This window comes from Dermochelys coriacea, chromosome 16, assembly GCF_009764565.3.
Source record: "Dermochelys coriacea isolate rDerCor1 chromosome 16, rDerCor1.pri.v4, whole genome shotgun sequence".
Classification (NCBI taxonomy): domain Eukaryota; kingdom Metazoa; phylum Chordata; order Testudines; family Dermochelyidae; genus Dermochelys; species Dermochelys coriacea.
In genome coordinates, this window is record NC_050083.1 from 5112859 (window position 1) to 5136088 (window position 23230).

Consider the following 23230-nt stretch of genomic DNA (forward strand, 5'->3'; position numbering starts at 1 on the left):
CCCATTTACTCTTTTTAAAAATGGGCACAACATTAGCTTTCTTCCAGTCTTCTGGGACATCTTCAGTGCTCCAAGACTTACTGAAAATCAGTGTTAATGGTCCAGTGAACTCCTCAGCCAGCTCTTTTAACTTGCAGCCAAGAGTTTTATCTGAACCTGTTCGTTTTAAAGTGTATAACTTTAGTAGCTTCTGTTTAACATCCTCCAGAGATACTAGTGGAATGGAAAGAGTGTTATCATCCCCATATGGAGATGGTCCATATGGGGATGATAACATATCATCCCCATATAACATATGCATATGGGGATAACATATCCCCAACATAACATATCATCCCCATATGGAGACAGTCGCCTGCTTTTTTTTCACCCAAATACAGAACAGAAATATTTGTTGAACACTTCTGCCTTTTCTCCATTACTATTGATAATTCTACCATTTCCATCTAGTAACGGACAGGACTTTTGTCAGGATCATTTTTGTTCCTAAAATATTTTAAAACTCCTTTTTGTCCTTAACTCTGCTGGCCGTATATTTCTGTGTCCCTTCACAGACTCATAGGACTTGTGCTCTTTCTCAGCTCTGTAGGTTCCTGGGAGGAACCCCCTTCAGTGTGACAGCCCTTCTCGGGGATCCGCTCTCTCTCAGGGGTTAAGCCCCTCCGCCTCCTGGAACTGCACTTTCTGAGCTTTCAGCACTCCTGTCTCTCGCCATGGGCCCCACAGGGAGTCCACTGGCTCTGGACCCCCAGGGCCTCCACACCCAGAGGGCATAATGCAACCCTGATCTCTAGACTGGAGTGACTCTCCACCAGTGTAAAACTGGAGGGTTTATTGAGCATCTGAACCCAGCACAGGAAACTCTCCAGGTCCTCAGGCCTGGTGTCCCTCAGCACAGGACATCTAGGTCTCTTCTGCATCCAGGTGGGCTCTGGCTGCACTCTCTACCCAGTCCAGCAGCCTCCTCCTTCCAACCGAGGCATCCTATATCTCTGGCCCCAACAGCTCCTCCCCTTTCTTTGTCTTCTGTCCCAGGTAAATGGGATGCTAGGACCCTGTCTCTTCTGTCTTTTGTTCCTCTCAGAGAGGAACAGCGCATGGCAGGGGCCTTATGCACAGCGCATGGCAGGGGCTTCTGGCTTCAGGTAGGAAAGAAAACATGAATGAATTTCTGCTCATTCCTCAAGAGACCTAGACAACTGTGATATCAAAGGTAACTCAACAAATCAGCACCCTTACTCTGCAGCTAATTTGCAAGCAATCATTGCATTGGTGGAATACTTGGCCCAAATGCCACACACGTGTAACAGCATGGGCTTTCAGCTATTCTATTTAATTATTTATACAAAGTGGACTAGCATCAACAGGAGAGATTGAAAGAGCCCTGCCCTAGAATACCTGTTAACACAGTGATTAAGGCATTGTCCTGGGAGGTGAACGATCCAAGCACATAAGTCCCCTAGTGAATCCCACTGCCCCCTTACTACTCTAGACAATCTGTTCAGAAGCCAGCCTAGCCAGAAGACTGGTTCCCCTTGTACTGAGATGGAGGCCATCCAAACTTTACAGCCACCTCTTTTCCCATAGAAGGTGGCCCAATGATCCACAAAGCCAGACCTGTACACCACTTCCCTAGCCAGCAGTTCACTCCTAGAATCTTCCTTTGCTTATAGGACAGGAAGGATCTCCAAGAAAGATCATTCAGGCATTCCTCTCTTTCAGCACCCTTCTGAGTCGTTTAAGTCGTCGATAATCTGTGAGGTGCCCCACAACAGTGTCATTAGTGCCAATAGGCAGCCTCACAAGTGGATCCTTCCCCACTGACTTCAGAAACCTGTCTTGGTTCTGGGAGGACTCTGTCCTGTCATATGCCTGGCCCTTGTGGAACCGTCTTTCCGTTCTTCTCAGTATAGAATCCCCAACAAGGATTGTTGTCTTCCTTGAATGGATGCAGGTATTTGGGGTGGCAAGCTTGACTTTCTTATAGGTTAGGCTCAGACAGATGTCTCCTAGAATGCTCTCTTCCATTCAATCAGCTAGATCATCAGAGAGAGCTTCCCCTTTTCATGCTGAGGATGTGGTAACAACTGGAAACTTCTAGCTGTGTGGAATTCCTCCTGGTTCTCATAGCCTGCCCATCCTCATCTGCCTACAGCTGTGTAAAATGCCACCTCGTCCTCTTGCCTCTGACGGTTATGGACTGCCATGCCTCCGCTCTGATTTCCTCACTCTCTGGTTCCTTGATGGCCAGCTGCTTTCTTCTTTGAACCAGGGGCAGTGATGCTTCCTCAACCTGGATATCCACTGGCACCCGCAGCCTTATGCACAGCGCATGGCAGGGGCTTCTGGCTTCAGGTAGGAAAGAAAACATGAATGAATTTCTGCTCATTCATTGACCACCATCAATCCTGTGCATTTGGTCGAGACCAGGGTCCAGGGGGGAAAAATAATATGTAATTAAAGACTATATCATAATGAATACACATCAGAGAATTGAATTAAGGTAGCACTAGCAACCTAAATACTGGCATTTCCTAACTGTTGAGGATTTGACTTTGCAACCTAAATAATGTTCTTTTAAACATAGTTTTTTGTGTGTGATATGTGTGTGTGTGTTTGTGTATATATAGGAATTTTCTGGGTTTTGTTTGTTATTAAAGATGTCTTTAAATGCTATATTGTGGTTTAACCTTCAAGATTTTTGTTTGTTTGTAGTTAAGTTCTGTTTAATATTTATTTTTAGTATTTCTTAGATTCCAAGGCCACAGGTAAATATAAACTGTGATCAAGTCACCTTTAATCTTCTCTTTGTTAAGTTAAATGGATTGAGCTCCTTGAGCATTCACTATAAGACATGTTTTCTATAATGGGCCTCAGAGACATAGTATTACTTGAGGCAAAAGAGCAAACAAACCATGTAGTCGTCACACATCAGCTCTGAACAAAAGCACCAACACAAAATGATTTTGTTCATGGTCCAGTGAACTATGACATAGTTGTGACACACTCTATATGATTTATAAAAGTATGCTGATGAGTTTATGGAGGAGATGGTATGATGGGATAACATAATTTTGGCAATTAATTGATCTTTAACTATTCGTGGTAAATAGGCCCAATGGCCTGTGATGGGATGTTAGATGGGATGGGATCTGAGTTACTACAGAGAATTCTTTCCTGGGTATCTGGATGGTGCATCTTGCCCACATGCTCAGGGTTCAGCTGATTGCCATATTTGGGGTCGGGAAGGAATTTTCCTCCAGGGCAGATTGGAAGAGGCCCTGGGAGTTTTTTGCCTTCCTCTGTAGCATGAGGCACGGGTCACTTGCTGGAGGATTCTCTGCACCTTGAAGTCTTTAAACCATGATTTGAGGACTTCAATAGCTCAGACATAGGTGAGAGGTTTATTGCAGGATTGGGTGGGTGAGATTCTGTGACCTGCATTGTGCAGGTCAGACTAGATGATCATAATGGTCCCTTCTGACCTTAATATCTATGAGTCTATGAGTGTGAATATAATATAACCAAAATATGCTTCATGCAAAAGATCTCTTGTAAGGTATCATTACAAAGCTTATAATCTACTGAGTGTGGTCATCCTATTTGTATAAATGTATCACTCTTATATCTGAAACTAGAAATATGAAATATAACTCTGAGGGCCTATTGTAGTTATGCGAAGTGTGGGCCATTAATGGTGACTTGGAATCTTGATGACTCCTATCAACCAGGACAACTGACTGTGGATGGCTCTGTTTACAGGCAGGCCTTCCTGTGAGTCAGGCTGGAAGGAATGAAGGCTTGGGGTCTTACAGTGACATGTGATCATGTCACCTGAACTGGAATGCATCTTTAACCTGGTGCTTTTCCACTGAGAAGGAGGGGTGGGAACCCAGAGGGACAAAGGATTCCCACCTTATGTAAAAGATATATCAGTGGGTGGAACAGAACAAGAAGGAACCATCATAAGGACTCCCGTAGCTACTACCTGAGCTGGAACAAGGGCTGTATCAGAGGAAAGGATTGTGCCCAAACTAGGAAGGTGTCCAATCTATGAAAGAAAGTTATTGAAACATCTCTAAGGGTGAGATTTTCTGTATTCCGTTTGATTAGACATAGACTTGAGTTCTATTTTATTTTGCTTGGTAATTCACTTTGTTCTGTCTGTTACTACTTGGAACCACTTAAATCCTACTTTCTGTATTTATAAAATCATTTTTTACTTATTAATTAACCCAGAGTATGTATTAATACTTGGGGGAGCGGGGCAAACAGCTGTGCATATCTTTCTATCAGTGTTATAGAGGGCTAACAATTTGAGTTTACCCTGAATAAGCTTTATACATGGTAAAACAGATTTATTTGGGCTTTGGACTCCATTGGGAGTTGGGCATCTGAGTGTTAAAGACAGGCACACTTCTGCAAGCTGCTTTCAGTTGGAGCCTACAGCTGTTAGGGGACGTGGTTCAGACCTGGGTCTGGGTTGCAGCAGGATAGTGGGTCTGGCTCAAACCAGGCAGGGTGCTGGAGTCCTAAGCTGACTGGGCAGGAAAGAAGGGCAGAAGTAGTCTTGGCACATCAGGTGGCAGCTCTTAGGGGGTTTCTGTGATCCAATCCGTCACAATAGTAACACAAATATCTGAAATCCCTGCTCAGTGAAAATGCCAGACTAAGCCCTGTGAATAATTTGCTTGCTATTTGGTTACAAACTCATTTATTGCACCAGACTTTGGCTTTAGTTGTTACTATCAGTGTAACTGTGACCTGTTAATATCAATGTGCTATATCCTGTTTACACCATCTATCTGTATATTGTGTCCTTAATTCCTTACTGAATTGTGTACCATCCTATAACTTTTCCTTTGAAACACGCATCAATTATTGCATATGTATTTTTTCAGTGTTTCCTATTTTTTCCCCATCCCCCTTCTTATAGCAGAAGGGCAGGAATTATTTAAAGGTAAAAAGCTCATTTTGTTCATTTTTAGACGCACGATTAAATACAGAACATTTGGAGATTGTAAAATATTCAGTGTTCTTACAAGCTGTGAATGCAAACTCAAACCATGGTGTCACACTGTCTGGATTGCAAAAACAGGGCAGACATGCCAAACTGGCGGAATAGTCTATAATTAGATTTCACCAACCTGATAACAAATGTGAATTCCTGGATCACTGAACTGGTCTTACCATGGACATTCGCAGACATTCCTCTGGGGCTCTCCAGTCTATCTTTCCATCCATGCAAGCTGGACTTAGTGATACATGGGCACTTAACCAAAATTACAAAATATTCACATTGCTTCCAGTCCCAAGAGACTAGTCACTTACCCAGGATCAATTGTTATCCCAGATCTTACACCAAAGACAACACCTGTAGCCAATCCTTTAATAAACTATCTCTAGGTTTATTAACTAGAAAAAAGAAACTAGTTATTTATAACTTAAAGCAGGCAACATATACACAGAAGGGAGGTCAGTCTATGGTTTCAAAAGGTGACAGAGAGATAGTAATCTGTCAGCACCAAATGTCTTTTCAGGTTTAACTCGTGTCAACCAGCATGGGGATCTCTATGCTTATGTTTAGGAATCCTTGCCCCTCAGAGTCCAGACAGCATAAAAGAAATTCAGTTTCCTCTTGTCAGGGATTTTTATCCCCTCCTCTCCAGAATCCAAAACTGATGGGATGCGTTCATGTGTAGGTCTCTCATTCCTGGCAGAAGTTAGAAATGCAATCAACAAAATCTGTCTTTTGATGCTACACAATATGTCAGTCACCTTCAGTGGGTCATTCTTGTATGCAGGGTGAGCACTTTACCTTAATCAATGCTGCTTTTCCTGTTTTGGTGAGTTACACAATTACAAAGGTTTACAGTGAAAATACTCAATATAACTTTATACCGGGGCTATAGAAATTATAAGTGAGATCAGTACATGCAGCATTCTAGAAGCATTTTATAAAGTCTAAAGACAATCTTATCAACTTACCATCTACTATCCGTTTTGATGGTGCTAACACCACAGGAAAACAAGACTTGTTTCCAGCTATGCATTTGTAAGTGTTCAGTAAAGCCTGGGGCCTTGGCGTGAGCTAGCACCTGTTCTGCCAGGGTGTTATCTGGAACTGAGAGAAGTTTTACTGTTAATTATAAAAATAACACATGATGACTGAGGTTTTGCCAAAATCAAACTACCAGAACTCACCCATCTCTCCCACCCACCACATGCACAGATTCACGCAGGCCCATTCACACTTCTATACATTCACACACACACACTGACAAGCTCTACCTTACATGTATCTACAGTCCCATTCACAAACTTGTACACATGCATGCAGACCCAGGTGCACCTTTTCACACCCCTACAAACCATGCTTGCACTAAGAGCCCCTCAATGCCATCTGGCAGAGGGCTCCCTTGCAGAGGCAATGCTTGGAGGGGGCATGCAGGGTCACATTCCTCCCCCCCCCGATTGTTCAGTCACAAGGTACAGCTGGGCCACCTCCCTGCTGGGTAGCTGAGCCAACGAGCTGCACCGGGCAGAGAGAGGGAGCTTCTCTAACTCTGCTGGGAGAGGCAGAAGGAACTGCGGGATGTTATAGGGAGCAGCCGCTGCTTTCCAGGAGGGGGTGGCACTACTTTACCGGGGGGGGGGGGGGCTGCCTGGCAGGGCATGACTCAGCTGCTCTGGGGTTGTGCCCCCCCACTATTAGCAGGCATGGGTCATCTCTGCTCACTGGTCTGTAAACTCCCTTCAGGTCTGACACACTTATTACACCTAACTCATTATTGTCCTCATATTTATCTGCCAAGAGAGTTGTGTATAGTATCAAATGAAAGCTGGTGACACACTGGTCAATAATATCATTGTGTGATGTATGTATGGAGGGTGTTTATTGAGTTATGCATGTGTGCTGGAAATATGGTTCTGAAATATGTTTTGGGGGCAAAGTTGTTAAAAAAGTTTGTCCTAGACAAAGAACATACGAACGGTCATACCAGGTCGGGCCAAAAATCCATCTAGCCCAGTATCCTGTCTTCCATCAGTGGTCAGTGTCAGGTGCCCCAGAGGGAATGAACATAACAGGTAATCATCAAGTGATCCATCCCCTGTCACTCATTCCCAGCTTCTGGCAAACCATGGAATGTTGATTTGCCAGTTTGCCTATGTCTATAACATAAATAGGGATGCCAAAGACAATAGGCAGCTCATTTGCATCTGAGGTCATCAGGTGGATGAGGAAACATCATGGTGTCAGCATGCTGTAGGACACAACAGGCTGAACTCAAGAGAGGACCTTGGGAGTCAGCCTGAGACAGTCTTGAGACAAAGACAAGGCACTTTGGGGAATATAAGGAGAAGCAAAAAGGCATCTTGTTACCCATCACTGAGGGGACAAAGAGGTCAGTACTCTTTGAATCTATAAACAGTGGATTCCCAGCTAGGTTGGTTGGTCGACACTGAAAAGTGACTGTAGGTGAGAACTCCTTTAGACAAAGCTTGGTGGCTGCTAAGGTTATATGTAGACTCTTAGAAGTGTGTTGTTCTTTTTTTATTTGTAACCATTTTCTGTTTCTGTTATAACTGCTTAGTACCACTTAAATCTCTATTATTAAACTTATTCTTGTTTTATTATAAATTCATCTCAGTGTTATGCTGCAGCGAGGGACACATCCTCAGCTGAGACAACAGGCTGGTGTCTCTTTGGAGACAGTGGACGTGATATTTCTGTGGGCATCCAGTAACAGGGACTGGATGCCACAACGGAACATTATTCCAGAGGTCTCGGGAACTGTAGTATACCCAGGATTATCTGCATGGCAAGGCAAGGATTGGCAGAATCCTAAAGAGTTTGTTGGGCCGGCTAACAGACTGAAATGTTGAGGAGCTGACACACAGTTTAGTCGCAGCAGATTTCTCTCTTGCTGAGACAGGGTAACAAGGTAACTTAGTGTTCTGGACTCCCCAACAAAGCATCTCACACACCCACATGCACGCTTTCAACTTGCACACTTTCATGCTTTTCACATAGCAACACATTGGCATGTGTTGGGATTGGCATGATTTAGTAGGGGATTGGTCCTGCTCTGAGCAGGGGGTTGGACTAGATGACCTCCTGAGGTCCCTTCCAACCCTGATATTCTATGATTCTATGTGCACTTTCATCTCCATATACATCTTCATTTGCAATTGACACTTGCACCCCACGTTTGCACCCACATATTCCCTCATTACACACTCTTTCAGATACATGCAAACATAACAATGAAACTAACTATTCTATCTATGTGTGGAGAAGCTGGAACTTTAAAATGTTCATCACTGCCAAACCAGTAAGCACCTGTCTATGATTTCCTCCTCAGATATGGTGGGTTCTACCCTCAAATCCACTACCAGATTGGAGAAACCTATGGCAAAACCACCTCTCGCCTGCTGACAGACTACAGTGTTCCAAAGAGCTCTTGCTCTGTGCTGGCACCCCTGGTGAAGCCAAGGTTCATAGAGGACTTTAGTGGTACAAAGCATCCTTCAAACCAGATGCTGGATCAAAACTACAGTTACTTTCCCAGATACACTGGTGAGTGAAACTCAAGATTTTGCCAAGGAATAAAGACAAAGGGAAGTTCTGCCAGCTGAAGTCAGAGGTGTCACCGTGGTGGCCTGGGTTTGTGTTTATGATATTTGGACTAGTAGGACATGCTTTCATGGAACAATCACAGTTCCATGATTAGTCATTGCGGATGCTGGTGGTGGTGGTGACCTGTGATATACAGGCAGTCAGACTAGATTACCACAATGATTCCCTCTGACCTTAGAATTTAAGGATCTTCAATGAGACCTCTCATTCTCCTGTTGCCAGGGGAGTTACAATGTGCATCTTCTCATTCTCCTCATTACCAAGCACCTGTAGAGTGAAGCATTTTCTTCTCTTTAAAGAAGTGCCCACATAGATTCGCACTTACAGGATTTTGCATGCACCCTCACTGTTGACCCTAGGCTCCTCTGGAATAGAAGTGCCCGTGGGCAGCACACATGCTCCCTGTGCAACAGATCTGAATATCTGAAACCAAGATTGCATTAGCAGCAGCACGCTCAGCCCCGCGTAAGCTCCACTTTTATGCGTAGCTCCTTGTTCACTCTAGCTGGGTCGAGTTCTTTTCTCATGTGTTTTTCCTATAGTGTTTGAGAAGTAGCTGTTGTGACTGTAAGATTTTATAGCAGCTGATCAGTGTTGCATTGCATCACTGTTTGGCCTACCCTAGGTAGATGGAAGAGACTAGCAGATCTGCTTTATGATACAGTCATGTTTCTCTGCAGTATTGGGTAGTTTTACTCCTGATCTGAGCAGGGATGGCTTCCTTACAGTGATGGGTTCAGGAATTGCACCTCTGTGACACCAAAATGTCCTTCACTGTCTAACTTGGCTCAAAGATTGGCCCTCCCAAGGTATGCTCCATATGCTTGTCACCACCTAAAGGAGGTGATGTCAACCTTCACTTAGCCCTTCCTGTTAAGTGCTTTGGCACAACCAAGACATCAGTATGACAACTGAACACCAATTGACAGACTCATGGTGATCTCAAGTGAAATGACCCTTTGCAGGGTGAACACTGAAAAAGAAAAATAGGCTCCTACCTATGTGTATGCCCCCTGCAGGTGGAAGGCCTCTCTCCTGCAAAATGCAATGACCCGACCAATCTAATACACGAACAGAAGATTGATGTCCTCGCACTACAAGAGGTTCACTTATTGGACCACAAGAAAGCATCAAATGTCACATTCCAGGATATCACTTAGCAGTGAGCCAACATCACCCAGAACATGGACCGGCAATGTTCATGAGACAACAGCTGTGGAATACCTGCTCTGTGGACTCAAACTTTTCAACACTATGTGCTATCACAATGAGAATCAGCCAGCTTAAGATCACAAATATCTGTAAGCCACCATATGTCACCTGGCCCACATCGGTTTTAGCAAATCACAGCTACCCTTCAATAGGGGTTGGAGACTTCACTAGCCATCCTACATCCTGAGGTTCTGACAACAATGATCCCACGGGCAAAAAGCTGCTTAAATGAACCTTGAACCAAAACTAGCATCTACTGTTTGATCTTAAGCACTCAGGAACCTTTCATCCTGCAAATGGAGAAAAGATGACTCACCCAACTTACGCTTCGTGTCCCATGCCTGGAACGCATGGCCCCTAATGGTGGAACAAACTGTCCTCAATGATTTTCCACATAGCCAACACTGATCTTTTGTTATACGCATTAATGTCCTAGTCCCCTAATCACATTGGAAAAGCCATGTTGAAACTTTAGGAAGGACCACTGGAACAGCTACATGGAAACCATGGAAAAAGCAGTTCGACAAAGCCCTGTGAACATGGATAGTTATGACAGGTTCATCAATCTCCTTAAAGAGGCTGTAAAAAGGAACATCCCCTGTGGCTACAGGAAAGCCTACATTCCCTGCTGACTGGTAGACAGTGAGGCTCCCCTAAAGGAGTCCAGGACAACAGATAACCCTGCTGCTGCAACCACACTCCTGGAAACACTAAACTCTGCTAGGTAAGAGTGATATAGAAAAGCTATGCAGAGCCTCGGTTTCACTCACTCAACCAGGAAAGCCTGGAAGCTTCCCCGTAACCATGGCAATGCCAACCCTCCCCTTTGCACAGTGTCATATGTCACAGCTGATGCCAATACCACCCTGATGTGCTTGAATTCCAAAGCCCAAATAGATCTTCATCACAAATGGACAGTGAAGACAGAGCTTTACTGCTCCCTGTCCTACTGCCCAGCAACACTGAATCTATCAAAGCCTTTCACTAGAGAAAAAGTGAACAAGCCCCTAAAACTCACCAAACTTGGCAATACAGCAGGCCCAGATGGCATTTTCCCAGAATTTCTGAAAAACCTAGGCCAGCATGGCCACAACTAGATGAAGTGAGCTGTAGCTCACGAAAGCTTATGCTCTAATAAATTTGTTAGTCTCTAAGGTGCCACAAGTACTCCTTTTCTTTACCAATGTGTATGCCCTTGGCCAAATGCCTAAGGTGTGGCAACAGGTAAAGATCACTACCATCCTGAAACTGCAGAAAGCAGATAAGCTGAAAAACTAACAGCTGGTATCATTACTATGCATAATAGACAAGCTCTTGGAAAGGATACTACACCCGTCTTTTGAGTACTCAGTCTCAAAAGAGCAATCTCGGTTCAGACTGGGATGAAGTACCTGTGATCAGTGTGACGGGGCAAGGCCAGATGGCTATGGAAGAGTAGTGGGAGATAGATATATTAGCTCCAGGCTAAACAAGTCCCTGGTACCAGGATAGTGAAATGGCAGCTGCTCCAGGTCAATTAAGACACCTGGGGCCAATTAAGAACTTTCCAGAAGGCAGGGAGAAGGCTAGGTTGATTGGGACACCTGAAGCCAGTCAGGGGCCGGCTGAAACTAGTTAAAAGCCTCCCAGTCAGTCAGGTGGGTGTGCATGTCAGGAGCTGTGGGAGGAAGTTGCGCTGTTGGAGAGGCTGAGTAGTACACACCATATCAGGTACAAGGAAGGAGGCCCTGAGGTAAGGGTGAAGTGGAGCTTGAGGAAGTGAGGGCTGCTGTGGGGGAAGTGGCCCAGGGAATTGTACATGTCATGTTTCTAAAAGGTCAGCTACCATAGCTGATACTATTAGGGTCCCTGGGCTGGAGCCCGGAGTAGAGGGTGGGCCTGGGCTCCCCCCCTCACCTTTGCCCCTGATTAATCACTGAGACTGGGAGACAACAGAGACTGTGCAAGGAAGGATAACTTCTCCTCACCTCCCTTGCTGGCTTATGATGAAAATGGCTCAGTAGACTGTGACCTTTGTCTCTAGAGAAAGAAGGGTTACGTGGAGGGTCATAGTGAGCCTCTGAGACTAGCAAAATCCGCCAGGAAACACGGGACCCACGGAGGCAAGGACAGAGCTTTCTCACATCAGGTACATGCACTGATGACCTACATGGAAGCTGGCTATCAATATGGGCTCAAACCAGCAGCAGCCTTTGTGGATTTGTCCTCAGCATATGACATGGTTTGATGAGACAGCCTGATTCTGAAAGTGTCAAAAATAGCATGATGGAGAGCAACGCTGCACCTACTGACAGTTATGCTCACCAATCACAAGTGCTGCATTCTTCTAATAGAACAGACCAGCTGACCTCGTTTCCTGAGCAATGGGCTCCCACAGGAATTCGTCTTGGCACTGTCTCTCTTTAAGATTTATCTCCATGACATGCCATGGAGCCAGTCATGAAAATTTGGATATGAGGAAGATCTCACACTCGCTGTGAAGTGAGCCTTTCAACCAAGCAGAACACATCCTCACAACATGAGATCTGCAGAACCTGAAGAAGTGCTGCTGGTCGTAGTGACTCTGACCAAACCCTCAAATTGCTGCCTCCTCATTTCACCTGAGCAACCGACATGTAAAGACATGGCTGAGTTTGGTGTTGCAGGTGACATTCATGCAAGAGGGCTTCCCAAGATATCTGTGTGGTTCTGGATTGTAGCCTAACATCTGACAGAATCCACGGCCAGAATAAAGGCTAGGAACAGTACAATCCACAAACTAGCCAAGACCAATGAGGGAGCAGATGCTCACACCTTGCAGACAACCACCTTGGCCCTCATCATCAGTGGCTGAATACTGCGTGCCAGTATGAGTAGGTAGTGCACATATGAAACTTGCCAATGTGCAATTGAACACTGCTATGCAAATTGTCACAGAAGTGCTGAACTTAACATTGATATTCTGATTCCCCATCCTTACACATATCTCACCAACATCCCCCGAAGAGAAGCAGCAATAATACAAGAATATGATCTGCGATAACAAACTCAGACTTGCTCATCTATGAAGGTCTCCAACCTCCTCCTGAGATGGCACCTTAAATCCAGGAACCCTTTCTGGTTAGCAGCTAAAGCTTTCAAAACCTCAGGAGTGTCAGCAAAAGACAAGTGGTGGAGGCTATGCAAAAACTGTAGGGTCAAGAATCAAGACCGGATCACGGATCCTACAGAACAATCATCTACCTTCACCATGCTGCATAAGACATGGATCCTAGCGAACCACATTGGAACGTCACACAGGTGCTGCAATTGCCTACTGCACACATGGAAAATGAAGAAGTCTTACATGTAAATGTGGAGAAGACATCCAAACCATGGAACATCTTGTGCATTGCTGCCCACTAAGATCTTTTGCTGAAGGACAGCCTTGATGCATTCCATATTACTGGAAGCCACAGAGTGGATGACAAACTTGGATGTTGACCTTTTAATGTTACTTTTGAAGTTGGCATATGAAAACAGAAGAAGATTCCCTACAGTCTGAAAGGTCTTCGTGGTCTAGCAGACTTTATAGCCTGAGCATCTGGTCTAAGCGTCAGGGCAAACCAAGCTCCCTAGTGGTGTCTCCTCCAACATTCTTGTTGCAGAAATGTTCGGGAGCTTCAAGGCAGTGGCTTAGATCCAAAAGGTCTCAGATCTGAAGTGTGCCTAGGTATAATCTAAGGAACCTAAGAAGTTAGTCTGTGCCAAAACTCTGGGTGCAACAGATGTGCTCAAGATGAAGCCATGCGCCACAACCTTTAAAAACCACAGCTATTGCACATATCCTTCACTTTATATAAAATGATTAAATTAAAATTTACCTAAACAAACATCTCTCCCCATATAGAATCAACAACCTTCAGCGAGTCTCTGCATTATTTTTAACTATTCTTCAAAATACATGTCCAAGATCAGAAGGAACCATTGTGATCATCTAATCTGATCTTCTGTATAACACAGGCGAGAGAACTGCCCCAAAATAATTCCTACACTATATATTTTAGAAAACAGACACTCTTGATTTTTAAAATTTGTCAGGAGGGAGAATCCACCTCAACTCTTGCAATATTGTTCCTATAGTTAATTTCTCATCATTAAAAATGTATGTCTTATTTCCAGTCTGAATTTGTCTAGCTTCATCTTCCAGCCATTGGATTGCATTATATCTTTCTCTGATAGATTGAAAAGCCCATTATTAAATGTTTGTTCCCCACGTAGATACTTATAGACTGTATAGTCAAGTTACCCCTTAACTTTCCCTTTCTTAAACATGTTGTCTAATTCTTTAATCACTCTTGTGGCTCTTCTTTGAACCTCTCCAATTTATCAACATCCCTCTTGAATTGTCCACACCAGAACTGGACTCAGGATTCCAGCAGCAGTCACACCAGTGCCAAATACAGATAAAATAACCTCTCTGCTTCTATTCAAGATCCCCCCTATTTATGCATCACAGGATCTCATTAGCTCTTTTGGTCACAGCATCACACTGGGAGCTTACGTTCAGCTGATTATCCACCATGACCCCCAAATCTCTTTCAGAGTCCCTGCTTCCCAGGATAGAGTCCCCCATCCTGTAAGAATGGCCTATGAGTTTTTGTGCTAGATGTATACATTTACATTTAGCCATATTACAATGCATATTGTTTGCTTGTGCCCAGCTTACCTAGCGATCTAGATTGCTCTGAATCAATGACCTGTCCTCTTCATTATTTGTTACTAAGGCTGTGAATCTGTCAGGGAGGTCACAGATTCTGTGAATTTCTGGGCCCTCTGTGACTTCTGCAGCATCTGGTGCTGCTGACCTGGGGTCCACCTGAGCAGTTCAGGCAGCCCCTGGGCCAGCCGCACCGACTGCTACAGGGGCAATCTCAGGCCACTGCTCTTTCCCCTCCCCCCAACAGCAGCAGCAGGAGTTTGGGTGTGGAAGGGGGCTCTGGGCTGTGGAAGGGGGTTGGAGTGCGGGAGGGGGTGAGGATTCTGGGCAGTGATTACCTGGGGGGGGTGCTCGCCGGAAGCGGTGAAATGTCTCTTGTCTCCTAGGCAGAGGAGCGGCCAGAGGGCTCCGCGTGCTGCCTCTTCCCACAGGTGCTGCCCCTGCAGCTCCCATTGGCCAGAGCGTGGGGAGCCACACGGAGCCAGGTAGGGAATTTGCCAGCCCTGCCAACCTCCACCCGAGCAGCAGTGGGGTCCCGGGCCGCCCCTCTTCCCCCAAGAGCACCTGTGGTACCCCTGAGCCGCTCCTTGTTCCAGAGCCCCCAAGTTTTAGTTGAGGATATATAGTACAAGTCCTGGACAGGTCACGGGCTATGAATTTTTGTTTACTGCCCGTGACCTGTCCATGACTTTTATTAAAAATACCCATGACTAAAACATAGCCTTAGTTATCACTCCCACAATGTGTGTGTCATTTGTAAACATTATTAGTGATGATTTTATGTTTTCTTCCAGGTCATTGACAAAATATTAAATAGCGTAGGGCCAAGAACTGATCCCTGCAGGAATTCGTTGGAAATATGCCACCCTCAATGACCGTTCCCTATTTACAGTTAGATTTTGAGACCTATCAGGTAGCCAGTTTTTAATCCATTTAATGTGTGCCATGTTAATTTTTTACCATTCCAATATTTTAATCAAAATGCCTTCTGTACCAAGTCAAATGTTTTACAGAAGTCTAGAAAGACAAGGTGAATGGGGTAATACCTATTATTGGACCAACTTCTGTTGGTGAGAGAGACAAGCTTTCGAGATCACACAGAGCTTTTCCTCGAGTCTGGGAAACTAACTCAGTCCAGGTCTACACTACAGAGTTAACTAAAATGTAGTTCCTGCAGATGCAACTCACCCACTACACCAACTTAACTCCACCTCCGCAAGAGGCGTAGCACTTAAGTTGACGCAGAGTCAGTGTAGACATTGTGTTGCTTACATCGACTGTTGCTGCCTTTCAGATGCCATCCCACAATGCCCCACACTGACAATTAAATCAGTGCAAGCACTCCTGGTGAGGATGCGCACTGCTGACACAAGGAGAGTAGTGTGGACATGCAAAAGCAGTTGAATTACTGCCATGGCCGTACATCAATGTAACTTAGGTTAACTGAATTTTGTCGTGTAGACTTACCCTCAGAGAGTCACTGCTAAATACAAGGGGGGACAGATTGTTTAGTTAATACATTTTAAGGGACCAGGATGGGAGGGAGCAGCTGGGAGGGTTGTAAGCGGGTTATGGATTGTTGTAAGAAGCCATAAATCCAGCATCTCTATTCAGTCCATGATTTTTTGTGTCTAGAAAAGTTATGAATTTAAGCACCCAGGCTCTTCAGTCTCTCTGGGGAGAAGGCTCTAAGTAACTAGCCTGTGCTAAGGGTAACGATGGGACAGATTGGGGGATAACTGAGGAGCTCTGATCTCATTCAGCTAGCTCCAGGGGAGTGTCTATAGCATGCCTCAAAAATGTTCATGTTAATGTAACCACTGCTAGGAGATCTGCTCATACGCGTGTGCAGCACTACTTCAGCACCGAGCACCCCTAGGTGCTGCCCAGTGCATGAGGCAGCTTTCAATATGTCTGTCGTCTGGGCACAGAGGTACCTCCCCAGTGCACATAGTCTATGGGACAGACCTTTTCCCCCCTTGAAATGGGCATTCGCTCCTTCCCCCTAATTGTGTCCATATACACATTCTTATAGCTTGGCTTGTTCTGTTTTACAGGGTTCATTCCCTACCAAAATGCTCAGTTTGGACCATGCTGTCCCACACCAGCCACTGAATCAAGAGCCCCACTGCTAATGGTATTGCCAGCACAGGGACAACAGTCGTGGGTGGACACAGACACTGGTGACTCTATGCAGCTACGTGAGCAGAGAAAATATATCCCCTGCCATCCTGGCATTAGATTGGCATGTGGGCATGGATGGAAGAGTTCATCCTCCCCTACTGGCACGCCACTGGCATCTGAGCAGGAGGAGAGGAAGGCACCTTGCTATCCTGACATTGCACTGGCATGTGGGCAAGGATGGAGGAGCTCTCCCTGCCCCCGTGGAACCAAACAGGTGTGTGGGCATGGATGGGAGAGTTCTGTGCTACACGTCTCCTGCAGAGACAGGGAGCGTGGAGGAGGTTCGCTCTGTTACTCTGGCTATACACAGGGAGTGAGCTGGATCAAGCTGGCTTTGTGCTGGCATGGAGAAGTCCTTACCATTCTGGTACTCTCCAGGCCTGTGAGCACATGGGGATTTTGAGAGATTCATGCCAGACCTCCAGCACACAGTTGTCTAGACATGGTGGGAGTTCTCTCTACCTAGGTATGTGGACACAAAGAGAGTTCTCTCTGCTGTCTTTACACTGTTCAGGTATGTGAGCATGGAAAGGGATATGCTGCTGCACAGAGCTGTGTAAGGATGGATGGTGATGAGTTCATTCTGCCACATTGCAAACGCTGCATAAGTACATGAGCATGGAAGAGATCTCCCTCCTAGTCTGGCATTACCAAGAACTTCCTACAGGCCTGGAAGAGGGAGAATCTGGAATGGCATTGCCCTGATATGTGAGCAAGAAGGAGAGTTCTGCGCCTCATTACTACTACCCAGTGCATAGATTCATAGATCTTAATTTTGGAATGGCCCCCTGTGATGATCTAGTTTGACCGCCTGCATGACACAGAGCCAGAACCTCCTGCAGCGATTCCTGCATCAAGCTCAACAACTTCTGGTTGTGCTAGAGCTGATCTTTTAGAAAAACATCCAATCTTGATTTAGAAATTGTCAGTGATGGAGAATCCACAATGACCCTTGGTGAGTTGATCCAATGGTTAATTACCCTCACTGTAAAAAATTTATGCCTTATTTCTATGCTATACAAGTGCATACACCATGCTCATCACTATAATACTGGGGGTGGGCTGGGGTGGGGGAGGGGCAGATCCACAGGTGTATTTAGACACCTCCCTCCTGGTCAGGATTCTCATCTGAGAGCCTGCTCCTGGCGTTAGGCACCTAAGCCAGGTCAGTTCTTTCTTACGAAGCATGGAAGCCAAGATTCACCTCGAAGGTGGCAGACCTGGTTTCAAATCCCTAGTCTGTCTAATTTGGAGCAGGGATCTGAACCCAGGTCTGCCACCTCCCTGGGGAGTGTCCTAACCACCAAGCTAGTGCATACTCAGGAGGGCGCTCTTGCTTACTCTCTCCTGCTGAAGCTGTTCCATTTTATATAACTAAATCACCATCGGAGCTGGGACCGGAATTCAAGGGTCCACCCACTTCCCAGGTGCATGCCCTAGGCACTGATCTGTAGAGTCATTTTTACTCTCTCTCCGGCCCAACGAATATTTAATCACTCTATTTAGTTTAGCCAAGAGAAGGCTAATAAGTGACTTGATCATTTAGAGGAAGGTTTCTGGCCTGTGTTAGATAGAAGCTCAGACTACATCATCATACTGAAATTTATGAATCTATGCCAAGGGCGTGGGAATGGGGAGGGGCCAGAGCCCCATTGCTTTAAAAGTGCCTTGGAGGAAGAGGTGGAGTGAGGGTGGGGTCTTGGGGGAAAAGGCAGAGTAGAGGCAGGGCCTACGAGGAGGGGAGGGGCCTTGAGGGAGGAGTGGGGTGGGGCCACAGTCCAGGCACTGGTGACCCCCCCACTTCTAGGGAGCTTCCGGTGCTCCTGATTTATGCATAATGATTTAGGCACGGGGGGGAAGGTTCACTATTATGCTGGCACTCTCCAAGTTTGTACATGGCCATAAGGAAACCTTCGTGCTTTGCTACTACTGGCCATGGTGGAATTTTCTGATACCAGCAGTATGTAGGTGCATGAGGGGAACTCCTGGCACAGAACTACTATGTGGGTAGGAAGGAGTTTTCCATACCTGGTTTTTGGGTTTTGAACCATTTCCTGTTTGCCTGCTTTTGTTTTTTTGTCTTCTATTCCTTTTTTGAAAAAAAGTCTCTATACTCTCACTCCATTGGAACTAATCGGACCAGTCACCTGAGCAAAGAGAAATAGAGTAATTTACTAAAGTGCAGCTCCACTCTTATTACTGGCAAGGATACTGTTTGAGTCAGCAGATTGGTTTGCAATGGGTACGTCTACATAGCAACACCATTCCCCGTGGCAGTGACTCTTGGAGCTGAGTCAACTGACAGCCTCCCAGGGCTCATGCTACGAGGCTAAAAGTAGCCATGTAGGGTGTTCAGGCTTGGGCTGAAGCCCGGGCTCTGAGATTCTCTCCTCTCGCCAGGTCTCAGAGCCTGGATGTCTACATGGCTATTTTTAGCCCTGTAGCATGAGCCCAAGTTAATTGACCAGGGCTTTGAGACTCGCTGCCCCTGGGGAGGGGGGCAGTTGCTGTGTTGATGAATCCTCTGTGTGTCTAATCATAGCTGCTGATTTTAGAGACAGAACTAAGATTTTACTGTGTTTTATTCCTTTTAACCCTGTGGCACCAACCCAACTATAGGAAAGTGTGCTGCCGTCTGTTCCTTGCTATGTGTCAAAAGGATTCCTTACCAGGTTACAGAGTAGCAGCCGTGTTAGTCTGTATTCACAAAAAGAAAAGGAGTACTTGTGGCACCTTAGAGACTAACAAATTTATTTGAGCATAAGCTTTCGTGAGCTACAGCTCACTTCATCGGATGCATTTGGTGGAAAATACAGTGGGGAGATTTATATACACATACAGAGAACATGAAACAATGGGTTTTATCATACACACTGTAAGGAGAGTGATCACTTAAGATGAGCCATCACCAGCAGCAGGGGGGGAAAGGAGGAAAACCTTTCATGGTGACAAGCAAGGTAGGCTATTTCCAGCAGTTAACAAGAACATCTGAGGAACAGTGGGGTGGAGAAATAACATGGGGAAATAGTTTTACTTTGTGTAATGACTCATCCATTCCCAGTCTCTATTCAAGCCTAAGTTAATTGCCAATTACACAAAGTAAAACTATTTCCCCATGTTATTTCTCCCCCCCCACCCCACCCCACCCCCCTCTGTTCCTCAGATGTTCTTGTTAACTGCTGGAAATAGGTTTTTCTCCTTCCTCCCCCCCCCCGCTGCTGGTGATGGCTCATCTTAAATGATCACTCTCCTTACAGTATGTATGATAAAACCCATTGTTTCATGTTCTCTGTATGTGTATATAAATCTCCCCACTGTATTTTCCACCAAATGCATCTGATGAAGTGAGCTGTAGCTCACGAAAGCTTATGCTCTAATAAATTTGTTAGTCTCTAAGGTGCCACAAGTGCTCCTTTTCTTCTTACCAGGTTATAATCAGTCATGCTTGTACAAATCCACAGAAGGCAGAAATTAGGTGATTTTCCCCAAGCAAGTCAGTAGCAGTGTTGGATGAAGATCCAAGGAGTCCTGCATCCTTGGCCCTTACTCTAAGCACTAGTTTATAGGACAGATTTTCAAAAGATTTCTGCACTTAACAGCTCCCATTATTCTCAGTTGAACCCTTGAAAATCTGCCATGACTAGCCAGTTGATCTGCCATATAAGTGACTGTACAAGAGGGTCTCAGATCATCCCAGGTGTTAAAGTACAGTAAAGGCATAAACACAGGCAGGAGATGTGATATGTGGGCTCTGGCAATGCTGGGAATGGAAGAGACCCAAGAGAGGAAGAAGATTTCACTGGCACTTGTTTTATTTTGGTTTTCAGCCTGTTAGGATTGAGGGAGTGCCTTTGGATGCAGTGATTGAGACAGTGGATGTAAGCAGATATAATCAGCTCCCAAAGCTGGATGTCCCAAACCTGATCCAACGGAAAGCCATTTCAGGTAGGAGAGAACAAGACCACATACAAGATTAGGCCAAGCAGTTACTCAACCATTTCACTGCAAAATGAACATTCTCCTCATCCTCTTTTCCCTCTGAGAATCTTAAAGAGATTTGCCAGTGGCTTCCACTCCATTGCAAAGATGTGTATTATTATCCATGTTTCACAGATGGAGAAACCAAGACACAGAGTGGGTGAGTGACGCTAGGCCAGCTGGGTTAAACAGATATATGGGTGCCTGATTTGGTTTAGCAGCTCCCCATTGGTTGAGTTTTGATTACAATCCAAATTCTTTTTTTCCCCAATCACAAAGGCCCAAATTCAAAAAGTTACTTAGGTGCCTATCTGTCCCTTCAGGCACCTATGTTCAACATTTAAGTGCCAACGACATTCTCAAACCAACTGCTCACCTGCTACCTAAGCTGTAGTTAACTAAGTTTTCATGGTGGGCATGTGCAAAACCCCTAAGTCCAGACACCACCCTAGAGCTAATGAGCTACTCAGAGCCCTAGCCCTGATGGCCCTGAAGCAGGGTGCTCAAACTGCCCCCATCTCACCTGTGGGGCCCTATCTGGTAGGTGTGCACACCTAAGACCTGATACCAGCACAAAAGACAGCCCTGGAAGCATGCATTTTGTGTGTGTGTATGTGTGTGTGTGTGTGCACGCCCATCCAGGTAATTAAGGAATTCACCTGGGATAATCATAGAATCATAGAAGATTAGGGTTGGAAGAGACCTCAGGAGGTCATCTAGTCCTACCCCCTGCTCAAAGCAGGACCAACACCAACTAAATTACACCAGCCAGGGCTTTGTCAAGCCGGGCTTTAAAAACCTCTAAGGATGGAGATTCCACCACCTCCCTAGGTAACACATTTCAGTGCTTCACCACCCTCCTAGTGAAATAGTTTTTCCTAATATCCAACCTAGACCTCCCCCACTGCAGCTTGAGACCATTGCTCCTTGTCCTGTCATATCCTATCACGGAGAACAGTCAAGCTCCATCCTCTTTGGAACCCCCCTTCAGGGAGGTTTAAGGGAGACCCAACTTCAAATCCCTGCTCTGTCTCTCACATCCCTAGTGAATACCATAACTATTGGTTCTCCTGGGGTAGGCTTCTTTGAATTTCTCTCTTGAAATAATGGCAGGTTTCAGAGTAGTAGCCATGTTAGTCTGTATCCGCAAAAAGAAAAGGTGCCACAAGTCCTCCTTTTCTTTCTGTTGAAATAGTTATTAAATATAATCCCCAGCTAAGACAGACTGACTCTATAAGCTGGTGGTTAGGGCACGAGCTGGGATGTGAGAGATCCAGGCTGAAGTCCCTGCTCCAATTAATAGCTAATTATTTAAACCAAGTGGGATAGATTCCCACCCCAGAACACCCAACAGTGTGGTGGTTGGAGCACTCACCTGAGAGGTGGGCTTAAGTCCCTGTTCCAAATCGGGAAGAGCCAGGATTTAAATACAAGCCTTCCATGCTCTGGATGAGTGCCCTGTCCACTAGGCTGTTGGGTCATCTGTCTCACACAGTTGGGTTTGGGTTAGAAAACTCAGGGTTTCAGCTGCTGTTAGGGCATGGGCTGATTAAGTGGTTGACCTTGCATTGGTGCCTCACTCCAGGAGAGAAAGTTCACAGCTGAAGATCCTGAGCAGAAGGAGGGATCTATCTCCAGTCTGTCAGTCAGGCACCTAAAGTCTAGGTCAATGGGAGGAGTTAAGCACCTAATTACCTTCGAAGATCTGGATCTAAGCTCCATCCCTTTCCTCTGCATTACACTTCTGGCTAGCTTTGGCAGCTCCCTTCCCAGTTTGCTGTCTTCTGAGGATCCTTCCCGTAGGCGCCTAACTGTCCCCATGCATCATATGAAGAGCCTGGGCACCCAAGGCTGGGGGTGAGAATTCCACTGGGTGGCCAGGCACCTAAGGGTTAGGTGTTGCAACACCCAAGTTTGGAGCTGATTCCAAAAGTCCAGTTGCAGGTATAAGGGTGAAGTCAGATAGAAGATTCCAGTTTTAGTCTGTCTCTAATTCAGAGGGGAAAGGTTAATCCAGTTTTAATTTCTGTCTTTAAGAAAGATACCACCATCAGGGTTGATACATTCAAAGCACAATACATCAAATACGCTAATCACTCAGTGCAATTCTCCACCTGTGTTACGCCAGCAGACTAGATGATCACAATGGTCCCTTCTGGCCTTAAAATCAGTGGATCTATGCATCCACCTTGACGATGTCATCTTCCTTTTCTCTAGCCCAGGTTGAGCAGAATCTCAGCACTTGCTTCACAGTGAACAAAGGTTACTTACATGTTACCGGAAGTCTCTGAGTGGCCTCTGCATACGCCCACTCGTGGGATGCACCGGCTGGTGCAGCTCTGAAGACGAACTCTTACATAGCAGTGCCCACTGAAGTGCTCGCACGCCCCCCCTCTTGCTCCTCCCCCTCACTGTTCCTGAATGTTCTGAGAGTGAGGCTATAAAAGGGCACCCAGCACTCTGTCCGTCTCTGTCCCTCCATCATCACCTCCTCCAGTCCATGTTGTAATTAGGCCTCTGAGGAAGAGGGAAAGGTG

The 23230-nt window shown here is 45.6% G+C and overlaps 1 protein-coding gene across 1 annotated transcript in view; it reads left to right on the forward strand.

The window, feature by feature from the left end:
* Positions 1 to 23230, forward strand: part of FAM166A (family with sequence similarity 166 member A) — a 52901-nt gene that overhangs the window by 10243 nt on the left and 19428 nt on the right. Inside the window, exons 2-6 of the mRNA XM_043499049.1 lie at positions 1085 to 1145; positions 8367 to 8581; positions 14918 to 15016; positions 16589 to 16929; positions 20543 to 20660. Of these exons, the coding sequence (XP_043354984.1) occupies positions 1085 to 1145; positions 8367 to 8581; positions 14918 to 15016; positions 16589 to 16929; positions 20543 to 20660 (834 nt within the window). The remainder of the gene's footprint in view (positions 1 to 1084; positions 1146 to 8366; positions 8582 to 14917; positions 15017 to 16588; positions 16930 to 20542; positions 20661 to 23230) is intronic.